Source organism: Trichosurus vulpecula, chromosome 3, assembly GCF_011100635.1.
Source record: "Trichosurus vulpecula isolate mTriVul1 chromosome 3, mTriVul1.pri, whole genome shotgun sequence".
Taxonomy (NCBI): Eukaryota; Metazoa; Chordata; class Mammalia; order Diprotodontia; family Phalangeridae; genus Trichosurus; species Trichosurus vulpecula.
The window spans coordinates 427,809,868-427,827,879 of NC_050575.1; the positions used below are offsets into that span (position 1 = coordinate 427,809,868).

General features: G+C 41.3%; 1 protein-coding gene across 1 annotated transcript in view; it reads right to left on the reverse strand.

The window, feature by feature from the left end:
- Positions 1-18,012, reverse strand: part of PPP2R2A (protein phosphatase 2 regulatory subunit Balpha) — a 102,617-nt gene that overhangs the window by 20,687 nt on the left and 63,918 nt on the right. The window contains exon 3 of the mRNA XM_036750477.1: positions 9,491-9,588. Coding sequence (XP_036606372.1) covers positions 9,491-9,588 — 98 coding nt within the window. The remainder of the gene's footprint in view (positions 1-9,490; positions 9,589-18,012) is intronic.

The window sequence follows — 18,012 nt, forward strand, 5'->3', positions numbered from 1 at the left end:
TAAATCTCAAGCACTAGTGAAATGTGAGCTATTATTACTACTACACTGATGTCTGTTGCACATAAAGGAAAACTTAACTTTGCCTTTGCTAATACAATGGTAAACTGACGACGATGAAGATTCAGCCTCCTGAGCCTGTTCAGAAGGGCCTCCTGAATCAATCACCATATTTAGAATTGTTTTACTGATCATTTATTGCATGTCTATTTTGCACTTGTCATTATATTAAGTGCTATGGAATAACAGAAACAACAAAAATCAGTCCCTGATTGGACAAGCTAATTAAGCTAATCGGGGGAAACAATATCAGGAATAAAGCAACCTATGAATGAGAAAATATCAAATAAGAAAAAACATTTTTAAAAACTATACATATTGAAAACACAAAATACCAAAATATGTGGAAAGAAAAAAGAAAGTAACAACTACCCAGCACGGGTAGCTTAGGATTTCTGGGACAGTTTGTGTTTCCGAAATGTGAAAGTGGATCCCATGTTCCAACGTTAGAAGTAGCAGCCAGGTGGCTAAGTTCCTAGGTTAGCTCAGAAAATGAGGAAAGCTTAAAATAAATACATGCATGTACACAGGAAACGGAACTGTTTTCCAATAAAGAAGAGCGCTAATCCTTGAGTCCAGGGTCCACCTTAATGTGCACACAGTGTGAAGAAAAAAACAGCTCTTAGCCTAGGCAGCAACTGCGGTAGTTTAAGGGAGAAAAACCTCAAGCAACCAAAGTGAGACAAGAGGAATGTAGGAAGTTCCCAGAAAAAAACAGAGAGGGGTTTTCGAAGCGGGTATGCAAATGGCAGTCGATTCCCTAAGTAGAAGAGTGCCCTAATTCTGGGACAAACGGTAATCTGATACATAGATATTCTCTTAAGTAGTTTACTTAAACACGTCGTGTCACCTTCCATTACTGAGCTAATTTTTCCGACCATGACAGAATCAGAGGAGAAAACTAAGAAGGCTTCTGGAGAACTGTTAGGCTCTAGAGATGCTCAAGCAGATGCTCCTGGTTTTGGACTAGAGCAGAACACAATCAACTTCATCATGACACTGAGTCATCAAGAAAAAATTCAATCACACCTATGAAGAGGCAAAAAATATAAAATATTTATAAAATATTACCACTAAAATGGTTAAAACGGGAGACTGGCATTTGATAGGCTAAACTTCAATGGCCTGGAAAATTCATTACCCAAGGCTGCCAGATAAATAAAGCCTTATAGAAAGGGCAGTAACTGCTAAATAACTGCATCTGTATTCATATATAAACAGATTTAAATAATCTCCTCCCCTGAAACTCACACAAAAGCAGCACCACCTGTCTTTAGCCTCTCCCCCCCCTCCCAAAAAAACCCATGCTGAAAAGAGGAACACACACCGGCAACTTTCTAAGAAGAACATGTAAGCAGCCACAAAATGCCATGGACTGCAGCACGTGTGACCATCTGCTCGTTTTGAATGTAACAGTGAACTCCCAGATCCTCAGAGCAATCTACGCTCACTTTCTGTGAGCTAAGTCATGACTGTGACATGATGAAAAACAAAAAGGGCTCAAAGTGTATACTGAATAATCTTATTTTACTAGAATTCTGCTTGCTGCCTCCCAACAGAAGTACTACTCACTCACCTCCTCCCTTCTTCTCAATTTCTATTATAAGTAATGATGGTCAGAAATTTTTTTTACAGGTAAATGTAATAAACTCCCATGCCTCCCACCATAAGACCCAAAGGGGGGAAATCACTGGATCAAGGGCATAGTCTTGCAGCTCATTGTATGACATCTTCCTCTGGGTCTCTCCCTTGATGTTACATTCACAAACCATTACATCTGTTCAAAATGCCCTCAATTAGCACCCTGACTGAGCTATGGTAATCACCTCAAATAATTCACCTTTGTGTCCCAAGTAGGAAGAATGGCAAGTGAAAGTGCAAGGAGGAGGGAGAGGCAGAAAGCGGCATCATCAAAGGTTTACAGAGGCTTAAACATCTGCAAAGACCTTTGGTCACTGCAACCATGTGAGGTAGGTACAAACACTTCCATTTTACAGATGAGGAAACTGAAGATCAAATAAGTGATTTACCCAAGGTCACACAACTTGTAGGTAAGAACTGGTATTTGAAGCCTGATTCTCCGGATTCCAAGTCTGCCTCACTGACTCTTCAAATGACACTGGGCCTATTCTCAAGGAGCTGACATTCTCTGGGAGTTAAAAAAAAATACAGGCTCACAAAGGCATTAAGTGGCCTTGCTGGGACTCAAACCTAGATATTCTGAGAGCCAAGCCAAGGCTCTTTCCACTAACACCATCTTGCCCCTCAACATTAATATTAAGGAAAATAATTGAGGGGCACCAGGAGCCCCTTGCAACTGAGAGCATCAAGGCCCTCATGGAGGCGCTGCCACTTGAGCTCAGCCTAGAAGAAAATGAAGAGATTTGATGAGGCAGTGGCGAGGAGGGTGTGTCCAGTAAAGTCAGTTATTAAAACATTGATTACTCCTACACTATGTACCAGACACTGCTAAGTACCGGGGATAAAAAGAAAGGCAAGATAGTACCCCACCCTCAAGGAGCTCACAATCTAAAGGGGGAGGGGCAAGACAACATACAGACAACTGGGTACAAACAAGCTAAAGACAGGATAAATCAGAAATAATCTCCAAGGGAAGGCACTAGTATTAAAGGAGGATTAGGAAAGGCTTCCTATGGAAGGTGGGATTTCAGCAAGCAGTCACAAAGTGCAGAAGAAAAGCATTTGAGTTATGACACAGAGCTAGTAAAAATGTCAGGAGGTAAGAGTATCTTGAGAGGAAAAGAAAGAAGGCCAGTGTCACTGAAGAAAAATATTGGGGGGAGGCGGCAGGAGAAGGGGATAGGAGAAGGGTGCAGGAAGAAGGTTATGAAGGGGTTTGAATGCCAAACAAAAGACTTAATATTTGGTCCTGAAGGTGATAAGGAGTCACTGGAGTTTACTGAATGTCCACCATTTTCAGGCTTGCACTTTAAGGAGACAATTTTAACAGCTGAGTGGAGGGAGAGTGGACTGGAGTGGGGAGAGCTTGTGGTAGGGAATAATCAGACTATTACAACAGTCAGGCCTGAACCAGGACGGTGACAGTATCAGAAGAAAGAAGGGCTCATAAGGCCAGAAATTTTATGAAGACAAAATCAACTTTAGATGTGGAGGGTGAGAGAAAGGAATCAAGGATACCTAGGTTTCGACCCCGAATGACTGGGAGGATGGTGGTGCCCTCAATAGTAATCAGTAAGTTACTACCCTAAGAAAAGAGCAGGGCTGGGGGGTAGGGGTAGGGAGGAGAGATGCACAAGACTTTTGTACATGCTGAGTTTAAGATGTCTATGGGATAGATGAATGGAGGTCATCATAGAACCGTCAGCACAGAAATGTTAACTGAATCCACGGGAGCTGATGAGATCGCCAAATGAAACAGCATAGGGGGAGAAGAGGAAGGCCTCTAGGATACTCATGGTTAGCAGGTATGACCTGAATGAAGATTTAGCAAAGGATAACAAGAAGTGGTCTGATAGGTAGAACTAGGAGAGAGTGGTAACAGAAAAACCTAGAGAAGAGAGTATAAAGGAGAAGAGAGGTCAAGGAGACTTGGGAAAAGGCCCCTGGATCTGGCAGTTAAGACACCACTGGTAACTGGAGAGAGCAGCTGAGGTTGGAAATCACACCACAGAGAGCTCAGAAGAGAGTGAGAGAAGAGGAAGTGGAGGCACCCACTGTCAGTAGCCTTCTTGAGGAGTTTAGCCATGAGAGAGAACAGAGATGGGTAGCAATTCGTATAAGCTAGATAAAGCACTTATTAGGAGTTTACTATGTAAACTAAGGGGGGAGCAAACAGCTCCAGCATGTTCTGACAGAGAAAAAGGGCACTCCAAAGAAAGCCCAAGCCCGACTCCACTACCCATATTACCAACCAAATGAGATGATGACACCAGACACAGAGAAGGCACTTGATGAATGCTTCTTATTGGGCCTTCTCTGGCTCTCAGGGAGATTAAGAAATACCAACAAATCCAGGCTAGCTGGGCAACAAAGGAATCTGGCTGAAAGGGCTGGTGAGAGCCAGGCTGGGGCCAGCCCTCAATCCCAAAGAATCTGTATTTGTTTCCTGCAGCTAACAGGGAGCCTCTACAAGTTCCTGAATAGGTAGGGAATCTATCAGACCTGGGCACTGGCAGCCACCTCAAGGATGAAAGCGAATCAGCTTAGAGGCTACTGCAATAGAATGGGGAGCAACCTCCTCTAAACCATCCTTCACACCACTAACACATGTATATCTGCTGCTGCTTACCAGAGAGCGTGAGGGAGCCAATGCTGGTGTAGCAGGGGGCCCTGATGCCCTATTACAGGAGTTCATAAAGTGAAAATCCCTGCCAGACGATGATCAAAACCACTCTTGTAGATCTGCACAAAATAGGATAACTTGTATTCACTTCTTCTATAAGAAGTCACTAATACTCTCCCAAGGTACATGTTTACTGTCACTGGATTTAACACTAAGAAATAGATTTCAGAGTTCTGGCTCCACTTCCCTCAAACCTTCCACCCTAGGTTTCTATAGGCTAAGTGCTCCAAAACTCTTACCAACCTGGCTACCCTGTGCTGGGTGCACTTCAGGTTGTTAACATCCACCCTCCAACATGGAGACCAGAAATGAATGCCAAAGAGACAACCAAGGAGCAGAGGGTGTCTGACAGTGTCAAAGGCTGTAGGGAAGTTAAGAAGGGTAAGAGTTGAAAAAAAGGCTACTGGATTTGGCAGTTACGAAGATTGTTAGTAACTCCGCAAAGAGCAGCTCTGGCTGAGTGCTGAGGCCCTTCTACAGAACCTCCTTGCAAGAATGCATGCAGCGCAAAGGGCTCTCCACAATGTCCTTCATTATAATCAAGCCAAGCCTCTGGACACTCTAGGTTAACAAAGGCTGTTTTAATTTTCTACCTTCTACTTTGGAGTCTGCAATTCCATATAGTAATTGCAAAAGTACGGCCCAACAAACAAACAAGTCATTGCTTCCACAACTTCATATAGCCCTAGCACAAAAGAAAGGCTAAAATCAGTTTTCTGATCCAACTACAAAATTAATCTAAAATTGAAATAAATATCAATGCTTTAAAACGAAATGTCGATCTTCCAAAAAATAAAACTTATGTTTGTCTACGAATTCTGAAGAAAATATTAAACCCACCAGTTTCCTAAGTTCTGATTTTTATAGACATTTAGACTTTTAAATTGCCTGGAATGGTCTCAGTAAATGGCATTCTAATAAATTTTAAGTTCTGGTTAAATGAACTTGAACTAGACATTCCCCTATAGATTTGATGTTTGTTGAAAATCCTTTTAAAGGGCATTTTAAAAAGTTTCTTACTATTACTTAAAAAAAAAAAACTGCACTACATATTCATAGCACTGTTGGGATGAAAAAAGCCTTTGCAAATCTAGTCCAACTGAGCCCAGGTACAGTGTACTCAACTGCCACTATTAAAAGTACTTGGTCATTCTTTGATGAATATGGCATTCAGAACCTAAGAGCCATCATTTTGAATACCCAGGAACTGCACCAATAAAATATAATTATGAAGTATTTTCTTGCAAAGGCTTATGAAAATAAGGGTTACGTAATCAATATATGTAACAGAATATTATATGTGTGGGAAGTTTACCTAAATGGGAACTCACCCAAAGTGAAAAGAACACTGGACCCAGGACTTAATAGATGGGAATTATTTCCTCCTCTGTCATTAATTGAATGACCCCGAGCAATTCCCTTATTCACCTCTAATATCAAGGAGCTGGCCTAGATGACCTCGTCAGTCCCTTCCAAGTCTAAAATTCTGTGACTAACCCCAGAGTTGTGTGTGATTTGGGGGCGGGGAAGAGAACCACAAGCTGATGCAAATTCATTAAATGCCCCAAACCCAAGTGAGCAAACAAAAATTTTCAAAAAATACTTCTTCAATCTTGGCCAACTGAGGCTTTCTGGAATTTAGGCCTTATTGTACAGCAAGATACGTGATATTAAATAAAGGTTAATCTTCAGGTCAGCTGGAAAATGTTGTTCCAGAAGAAACAAAACATCAACTATCTGATCAGAGATCTGCTTCTACCTGGGGCACCTAGATGGCGCAGTGGATAGAGTGCTAGCCTGAAGTAAAGACGACTCATCTTCCCCGAGTTCAAATCTCCGACATTTAACAAGCTGTGTAACCCTGGGTAAGTCACTTAATCCTGTTTGCCTCAGTTTTCTTATCTATAAAATGAACCCAAGAATGAAATGATAAAACACTCCAGTATTTCTGCCAAGAAAACCCCAAATGGGGTCACAAAGAGTTGGAAACTGAACAACAACAATGAATGGAAGCTCTGAGACCAGCTAATCCAAACTCTTCACTTTAAAGGCACCATGAGAGATGAGACGTCTTGCCCAAAGTCACCAAGTCATCAGAGACTAGATTAGACAGATTTAACAAACAAGGGAATCCAAAAACTTCAGATATCTGATCTGGGGTGGCAGAAGGCACAAAGGAATGTTTTTTTCCTCTTGTGGGAGACTGGAAGACTGAACTCAGTCAATTTCATTCTAGCAGAGGAGGAAGGGGAGTCTTAGAGATCATCTCCTCATCTGGTTTGAATTCTCTTGCAGGAAGAGCTTTTCCAACAGCTTTCAGGTATGGTCTTCCAAGGCTCTCTTGGAATAAGCCCAAGAGTGGGTAACCCACATTTCAAATTTACTGTTTAAAGAAGATCAATTTAAAGAGAACCTAGATAGGTTCTGGATAGAAAACAGAGTACTCAGTAATGGGAATGAGCCCGAACCCACCTCTCAATATTAAATCAAGGGGTGGGGCGCTGGGGTAAGGTAAGAAATGTTTGAAAATAAAGGAAATCAGAGGGCTAAATTTTTAAAAAGTAACAGTAAAAAGTTATTATTAGTCAATTAATCTGAAACATAGCAGACTAAGATACACTCTTGTTTCACAAAGTAACAGGGGGAGAAGAGGTGGGGAAAGGACTGCTATGGACACTTAAGATAAACCTTATTCACTTGGCAATTTGGAGATGTTCAGCCATTTTTGCCTTAAGCAGCCAGGAAAAATAAGCTGTGGGCATAATCTGTTTCTACTGCACATCTGTCATAGGAGCTCCACCACACAACTCAAGCAGATAACTGGTTTGATTCTATGATTTATTTTCAATTAAGACCATGTTTGATACAAGGGATTTTGTCATTTGGCATAGTATAATATTACTTGCTGGAGCACAACACAGCATTTAGAGAACCAACTTGAAGCCAACCCAGGGAAGCCTGAGCTCCTGAGCACTCAAAGGTCCTTGTCAAAGGGTCACACAAGCAGAGGAGAGGACAACATGATTCTGGGTCCACAGAAGTTCACCTGGAAAATAATGACTTGTAATATACAGGAAGTGGCAATTACAAACAGTGAGACCAAGTTTCAAGGCAGAAATCCAGTTCTTGACCACTGTCTTTCATCTGTCACTTTAAAAACAGGCTTAAATGTATATTCACAACTATTAAGTCTAGCGTGAGTGAGATAATCTTCTCCACCAATGGAACTATTCCAGAAAATGGTCATTTGGATCCTTTCTTTTTATACAAGTGCCTACAATAGTATCTCTTTAGAATATTTTAGTAGAAAGAGGTTAAGAAAAACAGAGGAAACAACTTCTTTTACAATATATTCTGGCTTTGGGATTTTCCTAAATATTCCAAGGCCTTATAAACATGTCACCAACTTTATTTCTTACTCTAATTTCAGTATAGCAGACCTGTAAATACTGGGGGTGGGGAAAAGGATCAACGTAGCCTCAACTATACAATTATCTACATGAATAGAATTAATCATGATCAAAAAATGTATCCATTCTTTCCTTTAAAGAGTCATAATTCACTTTGAACTAGATTTTAACAAACCTTACTTAAAACCTCTCCCAAATGTAAAAATGACCTCATTTTAAGGTGAAAGACTTCTAACTAAGCCAACTACTACTTATGTTTTAAAGAGAAACAATACAAGGCTTTCATTTAACGCTAGAGAATCTCTTTTAAACTTTTAAGTCTGTGCTATCCAATGATACAAGATTCTTTAAGGGGAAAATTTCAAAATGGACAAGGAAAAAACCGCAGTGATTATACCTATGGTCAAGATGTTAGCTAACTGGAAACCCAAGCACAGAGAGAAGAGGGAAAAAACCCCCACTCTTAGATTCAACATAAACAAACACCCTTGGCCTGTGTGTATCTATCAGACACTATCAATCATTTCTTTTAACATGGAATTACCTACCTCACTGGGTGTTGTGAGGATTAATTCATTAGTGTTTGTAAAGCACTTTGAGATCCTCAGGTCAGAGGCGCTATAGAAGTGCAAAGTAGGAGTATTATTACCATGTTCTTGATTTCCATAAGGAATTTCCCAAGCCTTTAAAACCTCAACCCTGGAATTTGAACTGCATGAGTTTTAGCAGATTTCAGACAATTAACTCTGTTTGACTTGGCCTTAGACCACCCAATTGTGAAGCTCCAACACCAGAGTTGGATAGAAGGTAGAGAGCGCCCAGGGAATTTGGGGCTGTGCCTATGGCTTAATAAACTGGTCAAGCTTTACTCCTGGTTTGCAAAGGGAAGGACAGGGCCATGGGGAAAACAAGGAGGCAAGTTCCACCAAGTATGTTCCACATTTCAGTAGGAAATCTTGTCAGTCAGATCTAGGAAGCATGGCCCACTCTAGCCACATCCTTCAGTCACAACATTTAAATGGTTGTAAGGCTGTTTGCTCTGTAAAACCAAGACTAGAGAAGGTTCTAATTCACAGCAAACTCTATTTTGAGAAAAATCCTACTAAATTGGGCAAAATGGTTCTGAGTGATTCCTGGATTATTAAATAGGAAGAATCCAATTTAAATGCTCAGTTTTTTTTTAAGTACAAATACCATGCAACAGGCACTTCAAACGTTGGATGTCAATGGGCAGATTAAAATGCTTTGACAAGACTAAAAGGATAGGCCTTTTGATTTAATTTGGCAGCTTCTTTAAAGGAGAGCACAGAAAAGGTGGGCCCATACCTGCTCTTCATATTTCTGAGAAAAAAGAGACAACTTCAGTGAAGGAAGTCCTCAAGGTTGAGAGTTCAAAGAACATCATTCTTTTAGCCAATTTTCCTAAGATGTTTTTAAAAACAAAATAAACTAAAAAGCAAGTGTGGAGAAAAATGCTAAGCCATCGGCTTGAGCCGTTTTGTTTGGTCTATGCCATTTGGATCAAAGGATTCAATCTATGCAAAGGACTCTGCAAATCTTAGGGCACCCTATGCTGTTGTGGCTGTTGCTGTTATTTGCTCTTTCAAAAAAATGACTAGGCAGTCAGTCTAAGCTTCCCAATAGATTTAAGTGGGATCTACTGGTAACAGGGATCCAAGATCAAGTTTGAAGGACTCACCTCCTGCTCCTGTTGGAAGATGACGACTCTACCTCCTTTATCTCCTGTTGCTAGCAATTCTCCAGAATGGTTAAATTCTACTGTAGAAATTATATCTGCTGTATAACCAAAAAGAAATAAGAAGTCAGTGTTTCTCTCCTGAATCAAGCCACACATCTCTGTCATAGAAAGTAATTTTAAAAAGAAAACATTTATTCACAATCCAAATATCAAGAAGCAAATTAAAAATACATTCTGATTCTATAAGTTTAGGCAGAAATTGTCAACTCTAACCATCAAAAACATAAAGTATATTATATGAACTTATTTCTTTTTTTTTTTTTGCTTTTTTTTTGGCAGGGCAATTGGGGTTAAGTGACTTGCCCAAGGTCACACAGCTAGTACTTGTGTCAAGTGTCTGAGGCCGGATTTGAACTCAGGTCCTCCTGACTCCAGGGCCGGTGCTCTACTGACTGCGCCACCTAGCTGCCCCAATATGAACTTATTTCTAATTGATCTGTATGAATATGGTAAAAAAAAAACAACTCTGCATTTAGAACTAATTGGAGTTTTGTTTTATGTTCATGGAAATAAAAGGTTATTTTACACTTAAAAGACCATGTTGCTGTTCAGTAGTGTCCCACTCTTCACAACCCCATTTGGGGTTTTCTTGGCAAAGACACTAGACTGGTTTGCCATTTCCTCCTCCGGATCATTTTACAGAAGAGGAACTGAGGCAAAGAGGGTTAAGTGATTTGCCCAGGGTCACACAGCTTGTAAGTGTCCAAGGCCTCATTTGAACGCAGATCTTCCTGACTCCAGACCTAGTGCTCTACCCACTGTGCCACCTAGCTGCCTACCTTAGTCCCTTCTTTACATGAATACAGAAAAACTTCTGTAAGGAAATCTCAAGGAGACCGTAGAAAGTGAGGAGAAAGATTGATTATCAGAGCTGAGTTCAAATACGGTCACTAGTCTTTCTCTTCCCCAAGTAACAGAACCATTATTTTCACGATGAGGAAAATTCTAAGGCAAGGAAACGGGCATCACCATGAAGAGATCACACTGAAGGCTGGGTGCGCTTTTTCATTAGATGTTTGAACAAATTCTCCAAAGTAAAGCATTCGTACGAAAAAGAAATGTGCCAGCGAGTCCTATAAAAATCAATATGAACATTATTTTCTACATTTCTGACAACAGGAGATAATCTTCTGGCAATTTTAATATATATTTTTGTTTAATATATGTTTAGTGTAAGAGTGTGTGTGTGTGTAAATACTGAAAATCTTAAGACATGACTGCCGACTGTGAATTTTACTACACTGCTACATTTTCATTTTGGAATGCCTAATTAAATAAATTTCTAATCTGACACCACCGTACAAAATCATAGTATGAAGTATGTTTTATCAGTTTTGAGAAACAAGTTTATATGCCTCACTTTAAAGAACATAAGCCTGTCAAGTGTAGGGACTATTTTATCTTTGTCTTTGTTGCTGTATCAGTCAACAAGATTTATTAAGCACCTACCATGTGCCAGGCACTGCGCTAGGCACTGAGGACACAAAGAAAGGCACCTCCTCCCACAGCCCCCACAAGCCCCTGCTCTCAAGAAACTCATAGTGTTAAGTCTGCAACATGCAACCATCTATGAACAAACTACAGACAGCAAAAACCGGAATTAACCTTAGAGGTAAGGCAGAAGCATTGTGGGGGATCAGGAAGGTGGGATTTTAGCTGGGACCTGAAGAAAGTGAGGGAAGCCAAGACAGAAGAGCATTCCAAGCATGAAAGACAGCCGGAGAAAGGCAATGGAATGCCTTGTTAAAGGAACAGTAATCAGGTCAGGGGGTTGGTGTGTACTTTAAGGTTTAAGAAAACTGGGAATGCAGGACAGAGGCAGGTTAAGAAAGGCTTTGAACAGATTTTATATTTGCTCCTGAAGGTAACAGGGAGTCACCTGAGTTGAATAAGGATGACAAGGTCAGACTGGTGCTTTAGGAGGATCACTTTGACAGCTCAGTGGAGAATGGATTTGAATAGGGAGAGACTTAAGGCAGGAAAACCAACAAGCAAGCTATTCACAATAGTAAAATGAAAATTTGGAAAAGGGGAGGGAGAAAAGAAGTAATGAGTTCAGTTTGAAATATGTTGAACTTAAGATACTGATAGGAAATGTAGATGAATATTCCAATAGGCATTTAGAAATAGGAATCTAGAGGTGAGCAGAGAAGTTAGGGCTGAACAAACCTGAGAATCATCTGCATAAGGATGATAACTGAATCCATGAGAGCTGATGAAGTCACCAAGTGAAATATCATAGAGGGAGGAGAACAGAGGGCGCAGGACAGAGCCTTGGGGAACACCAACAATTGAGGGGCACAACGTGGACAAAGATCCACCAAAGGAGATGGAGGTGCAGTCACATAAGTAGGAGAAGAACCAAGGGATAATGGTGTCGTCAAGGAACCCGCGAGGGAAAAGAATATCAAGGTGATTGATGGTGTTAAAGGCTACAGAGAAGGTCAAAAAGGATGAGGGTCGAGAAAAGACCATTAGATTTGGCACTTATGAGACAAACGACTGGCAACTGAGGAAAGGGTAGTGTTGAGAGAGACACATACTATAGAGGAGTCTCAGTGACTTGAGCTACAAAAAGGGAGGAGATATACAGGGCAAAAGCTAGTGGGGAATAAATGAATCAAGTCTGGGTTTTTTTTTTAAGAATGGGTAAGACATGGACATATTTATAGGTAGAAGGGAAGCAGCCAGTAATCAAGGAGAGACTGGAGATTAGTGAGAAAGTAAGGATGCTAGAGGGGGCAATCTATTTGCTGGAAAAGACAGGATGAAGGAGAGATTTGCCTTGGCAAGGAAAATATCTACCTCTTCATGTGAGACATGAATGAAGGAGGAAATAGAGTTGGAAGGCATTTGAATGCTGAAATGAGGAAGAGAATGAAGCAAGGGTGGGCTCTCCACCAATGGTCTCAATTTTTTTTAGTGAAATATGAAGGAAGGTTCTCAGCTGAAATGGTAGGGGGAGAGGGTACCTTGAGAGTGTGGAGAAGACCCAAAGGCCTTGTCTCTTCCCCTGCCACCGAACTTTTCTATGTTGCCTCTCCCTATTATTATGAGGGCTCTAAAGAGTAGGAACCCCTCCCCCGCCCCTATTTGTATCCCCAGTATTTAGCCCTATGCTTGACAAAGTAAGCTCCCAGGGAGGGAGTGCAATAACATCTACATAATGCTTTAAGGTTTACAAAGTACAAATATCTCACTTTATCCTTGCAACAACCCTGGGATATAGGTGCAATTATTATCCTCATTTTTCTGGTAAGGAAACTGAGGCAAACACAGGTTAAGTGACAGCATTCCATGTACTTAGCCATCTAGCTGCCTTCTATGGTTAGCAAAAAATTACTTTAGAAGAGATGGTTTAGCTCTTCTTGCAAAGTCCAAAACATACTATCATAGTTCCTTCAATTCTGCTTCTCCACACCTCAATTTCCTCTACGTCCTGGCTCTCCTAGCCAAAGCTTCTATTCTTCATTGGAAAAGGTCTCTACCTTTCTCAGTACTAGGGTAGTTGAAGGGAATATACATAGATATAGACAGAGGGCACAGGGTGAGTTGAATATGAAGGGATGATATCTTAAAAAAATACAAATTAAATTAAGGGGTGAGAGAGAAATATATTGGGAGGAGATAGGCAGAGATAGAATAGGAGTAAATAATCTCAAGTAAAAGTGGCAAGAAAAAGCATGGAAGGGAAGAGGGGCAGGTGAAAGGGAATGAGTGAATCTTGCTCTCATCGGATTTAACATATACACTCAATTGGGCATCTTACCCTATAGGAAAGTAGGCGGAAGGGGATAAGAGACGGGGGATGACAGAAGGGAGGGAAGATGGGGGGGGGGGGGGAGGAAGTAATCAAAAGTAAACACTTTTGAAAAGGGGCAGGGTCAAGGGAGAAAATTGAATAAAGGGGGACAGGACAGAATGGAGGGAGATAGTCTTTCGCCACGTGACTATTATGGAAGCACTTGGCACATCAATACATGTATAGCCCATATTGAATTGCTTGCCTTCTCAAGGAGGGTGGGTGGGGAGGAAAGAAGGGAGAGAATTTGAAACTGAAAGTTTTAAAAACAAATGTTAAAAAAATTGTTTTTACATACAACTGGGAAATAAGGTATACAGGCAACGGGGCATAGAAATCTATCTTGCCCTACAAGAAAGTAAGGGGAAAGGGGGGGTGGGGTGGAGAGTGTGACAGAAGGGAGGGCATACTGGGGAAAGGGGCAATCCGAATACATGCCATCTTGGGGTAGGGAGGAGAGGAGAGATGGGGGAGAAAATCTGTAACTTCAAATCTTGTGGAAACGAATGTTGAAAACTAAAAATAATTATTTTTTAAAAAGGGAAAAGGTCTCTAGCAAAAACTAGAATTTAATTCGTTTGGAAAGATGCAGCTAGGTGGTGAAATGGATAGAGCCTGGCCCCAACATCAGGAAGACCAGTTCAAGATCGACATCGGATACTTCCCACCCGTGTGACCCTAGCAAATTCACCTATTTCCTCATCTACAGAACGGGGATAATAGCACATACCGCCAAGGGATAGAGGCCAGGAGGCTGAGGTGAAGAGGAAGGGCATTTGGGAAGGAGGGTACATAGTGGGCAGAAGGAAGTAGAGAATGTGGTAAAAACATTATCAGGTGGGGGCAGGGAGCTTTGCTTAGCTGATTTTCTTTGTTAAGAAAGAAGAGAGTTTGTTGGGAAATGACCATTGTGTAAAACAACCACATGACTGAGACACAGATATTTTTTGAATTAGAGGCAAACCAAAGGGCAAGGAAGAAACAAAGTAGGCTGTAGCATTTTACCACCCAGACCAGGTCCTGCCTCGGTTTCCAGGCACCTGTCCTGCCATCACACTCCTCTCCTCATAGCTCCCCCTAGTGTAGACTTGACCCCAGTGGATAGTCAGGGCAGCTGTGGAGGGCTGCCCCAGGGCTAGCCTATGAGGATGGGTGAAAATGTCACCTGACCTGACCCTGGCAGCCTCAGACCATGGTTCCCCATCTCTCTGGCCATCTACCAAGAAGCCAAAGCATGCCCCGGCTTCTTGCCATTGGCCCTTTGCTGCAAGCTGCTCCTCCCCATTTCTATCTCTTGTTACAGAAAAATATCCTGCAAACCAGTCCTACATTGCCTGGCTGCCTATGGCTCCCCTTATTATGGCGATGACCTTCCACAACAAAATTCTCTGGCCACCAACTACCCATTGCTGCTACCTCCCCTTATTACAGGGTCTGTAAGGTTTTTCGTTGATAATCCTATTTCAGTAACTGGTTTCCGTTGTAATCCCACATATTTCATTCTTTAAAAACACTGTTCTGAGACATCCATAGGTTCACCAGACTGTCAAAGGGGTCCAAGACCAAGAGTCCCTAACTCCTGCTCTATACACACGCAAGCTCCTCGAGGGCAAGTTTGCCTATGGTGTGCCAATCTACCTGGCACTATTCCTGGAGCAAAAGCCAGTACTTGCTAAATGCTTTTTGATCTATCGATTCATATAAAAGATGGCTGTATAACAAGTTGTATAAAAGACATAATCCAGAAAAAGTATGATTGGAAGCAATCAAGAGTAGGGGAAAATCACTAGCTAGTCCAAGGGTTACACAAGTATGGTGCAGAAAAGTTGCAGAGATATCAGAATTTAAGGAAGGATGATGAGAAAGCTCAATGGGCTGCAACTTTGGCGGGGGCGGGGCAGCAGAGGATGAGGAGAAGCAGGGAAGGAGGGCACAACTCCATTAATAAGATTAACAAGCACTATACTATCTTTGACTATGCTGGTCAGTTGGTTGTTGTCCTTCATTCCCAAAGAGGACCAAAATGACATCACCAGGCCACAGTCAAAAGTTACGGTATATCCCACTGTGGCTGATCAAACCAGTACAAGCTGGGAATGTTCTACCACAGCTCAGGCACAAATAGTCCATGTGAACATTTGGGATGCATTTTCTAAATTTGTGCATCTTGCCTTTCTTTTGAGCTACTTCAATTCTGCTTTGTTCACAGAGCACAGCACAGCACAGCACAGCACAGCAAAGACAAAATGGAAACAGATACTACCTCCAAGAGTTTCCATTCCTTGCTGAAAAGGAGGCTCAATACCGACAGCACAGCACTTGAGTTAAAAAAGAAAACTGCAAAAGTATGGAAGATATCCTTTTTTTATTATAAGACTTGGGAATTTTAATGGGATATAGGCTCAATTTGAGCCTGAAATGTGACAAGATATCCAAAAATACTAACACCATCTTAAGAGTGAAATACAACGTGTGGAAGATGTACTGCACTGGAGAGAAAATAGAGGCAACAGGTTATATGGGCTGGACCTAGAGTAGTGGCAGTGTGAGCCAAGAGGCTACAACAGATTCTATGGTGTTAGTAATGACAGGACAGGGCAACAGACTGGATCATAGGGAATGAGTGAAAATGAGAGGTGATGGATGACATCGAAATTGTGAAACAAGGTGACTGGATGCTCAACAGAAAGAGGGGGAAGTCTGAGAGGTGAAAGGAAAGATTTGAGAGTGAAAGAAGATTGCTTTTGACCTATTATATGTAGGAATCCAGGTGTAAATGTCCAACACATGGTTAGGGGATGCAGTTGGGAAGAGACTAGGATTGACTATTCAGACATGGGAGTCCTCACAGATAATTAAACCCATGGTAGTTGATATGACCAAGTAAGAAAGTGTATAGAGCCTTGGTATCAAAGCGAGCTAAAAAGGACCTTAAAGGTTGAGTCCAGTCCTCTCATTTTACATTTGAGGAAATGGAAGCAACAGAAGCCCAAGGTCACACAGCAGTTGGGGTCAGAGTTGGGATTTCAAACAAGGTCTTCCTACCTGGAGTCAAGAACACTTTACCACATCCACAGCTGGGGCAGGGTGTGCTCTATGTAGGATGGAAGGTCCAGCAAAGTGAAAAAGAGGCATAGGACCCAAGAGAAAGCAATGTAACAGAAAGCAGATGGTGGTCAGTAATGTCAAATACAGAAGAAAGGCCAAGAATGGCAGGGGTGAAAAAAAAACTCTTGGATCTGACCATAAAGATTTCACTGGTAACTTCTGAGAGTAGTTTTCAGTGCTGATGTGGGCAGCCAGACTGCAAAAGGTTGAAGAGAGAAATGAAACTACAGAACCAGTATAGGCAGTTTTCTCTAGAATAGGAGAAGTAAAGAATGATGGCTTAAGAAGATGAGTAGGGGTGAGTGAGGTATGTGTGTTTTTTAAAGTAAGGAGAAGGCACAGGAATGTTTGTAGACATCAAGAAAGGAACCAATTGATAGGAAGAAACTGAAGAACAGATGGCAGATGATTGTGGAGGCAATCTGCTGACAGAGAAAGAAGGGGAAAAGATCTTGGTGAGAAATAGTGATCCACTATCTCCATCAAAGACTAATAAATGAGGACGATAGGCATAATGTCAAGAGGAGTGAGATGTAGAGATGGGGTACTCATGTGAATGGCCTCTAATGAAACAATTTTAATACAGCATTTTGTGATATTCATATTGCAATGACATCATTAATAATCCAAAAGCCAATTTTTACATTTACAAACAGGAAATGCAAATGGAAATCCCAGTGTTTGCAATATGGAGCAGCTCGGTGGCCCACTGCATAGTTCTGTGCTTGTAGTCAGAAAGATCTGAGTTCAAATCCTACCTTAGACACTTGCTAACTGTGAACCCAGGCAAGTCAATCAACCTCTGTTTACATCAGTTTCCTGAACTGGAGGTAAAATAAAAAAATGATAACCCCCCTGGTGAGGTTGTTATGAGAATCAAATGAAGTGTTTGTAAACACTTAGCATAGTGCCTGGCACATAACATAAGGTGCTACATAAATGTGGCTTGTTGTTATTATAATTAACAGCAAAATAAAATTATAGAAAAGTAGCATTTGGCCTGAAGATAAGAAAATGGGCATGTGCTGGGGAAGACATAACAGTTGTCCAAGTAACTGAAGGGCTATAACATGGAAGAGGAATAGAGAAACTGACTTATTCTATTAAAAACCAGTGCACATAACTGGGAATACCACACCAGGAATGAGTTGGAGGCAAAATCCTAACAACTGTCTTATTCCAAATGAGGACAGGCTGCTTCAGGAAGTGGGGAGTTCTTTGGAGGTCTTCAAGCAAAAGCCAAACAACTGACTACTTGTCTAGTATGCTGGTGGAGGGATTCTTCTGCAGGCAAAGGCTAGAGACCATTGAGGTCTCTTCCAAAAAGGATACACTGTGATACTGAGCTATATTAATATAATACTTTCCTTGGGGCATACTAGAACATCTAAACATTTAAACATCTAGTTTCGCTGTTCTATGTAGGCATATACAGTGCAACCACCACCAGCCTGAAGTATATCTTTCAAGAAAACAAGAATCACCCCTCTGAATATTTGATGACGGTGATAGTACAGTTGTCTTTATACAGTACCCCTATTCTGAAAATGAG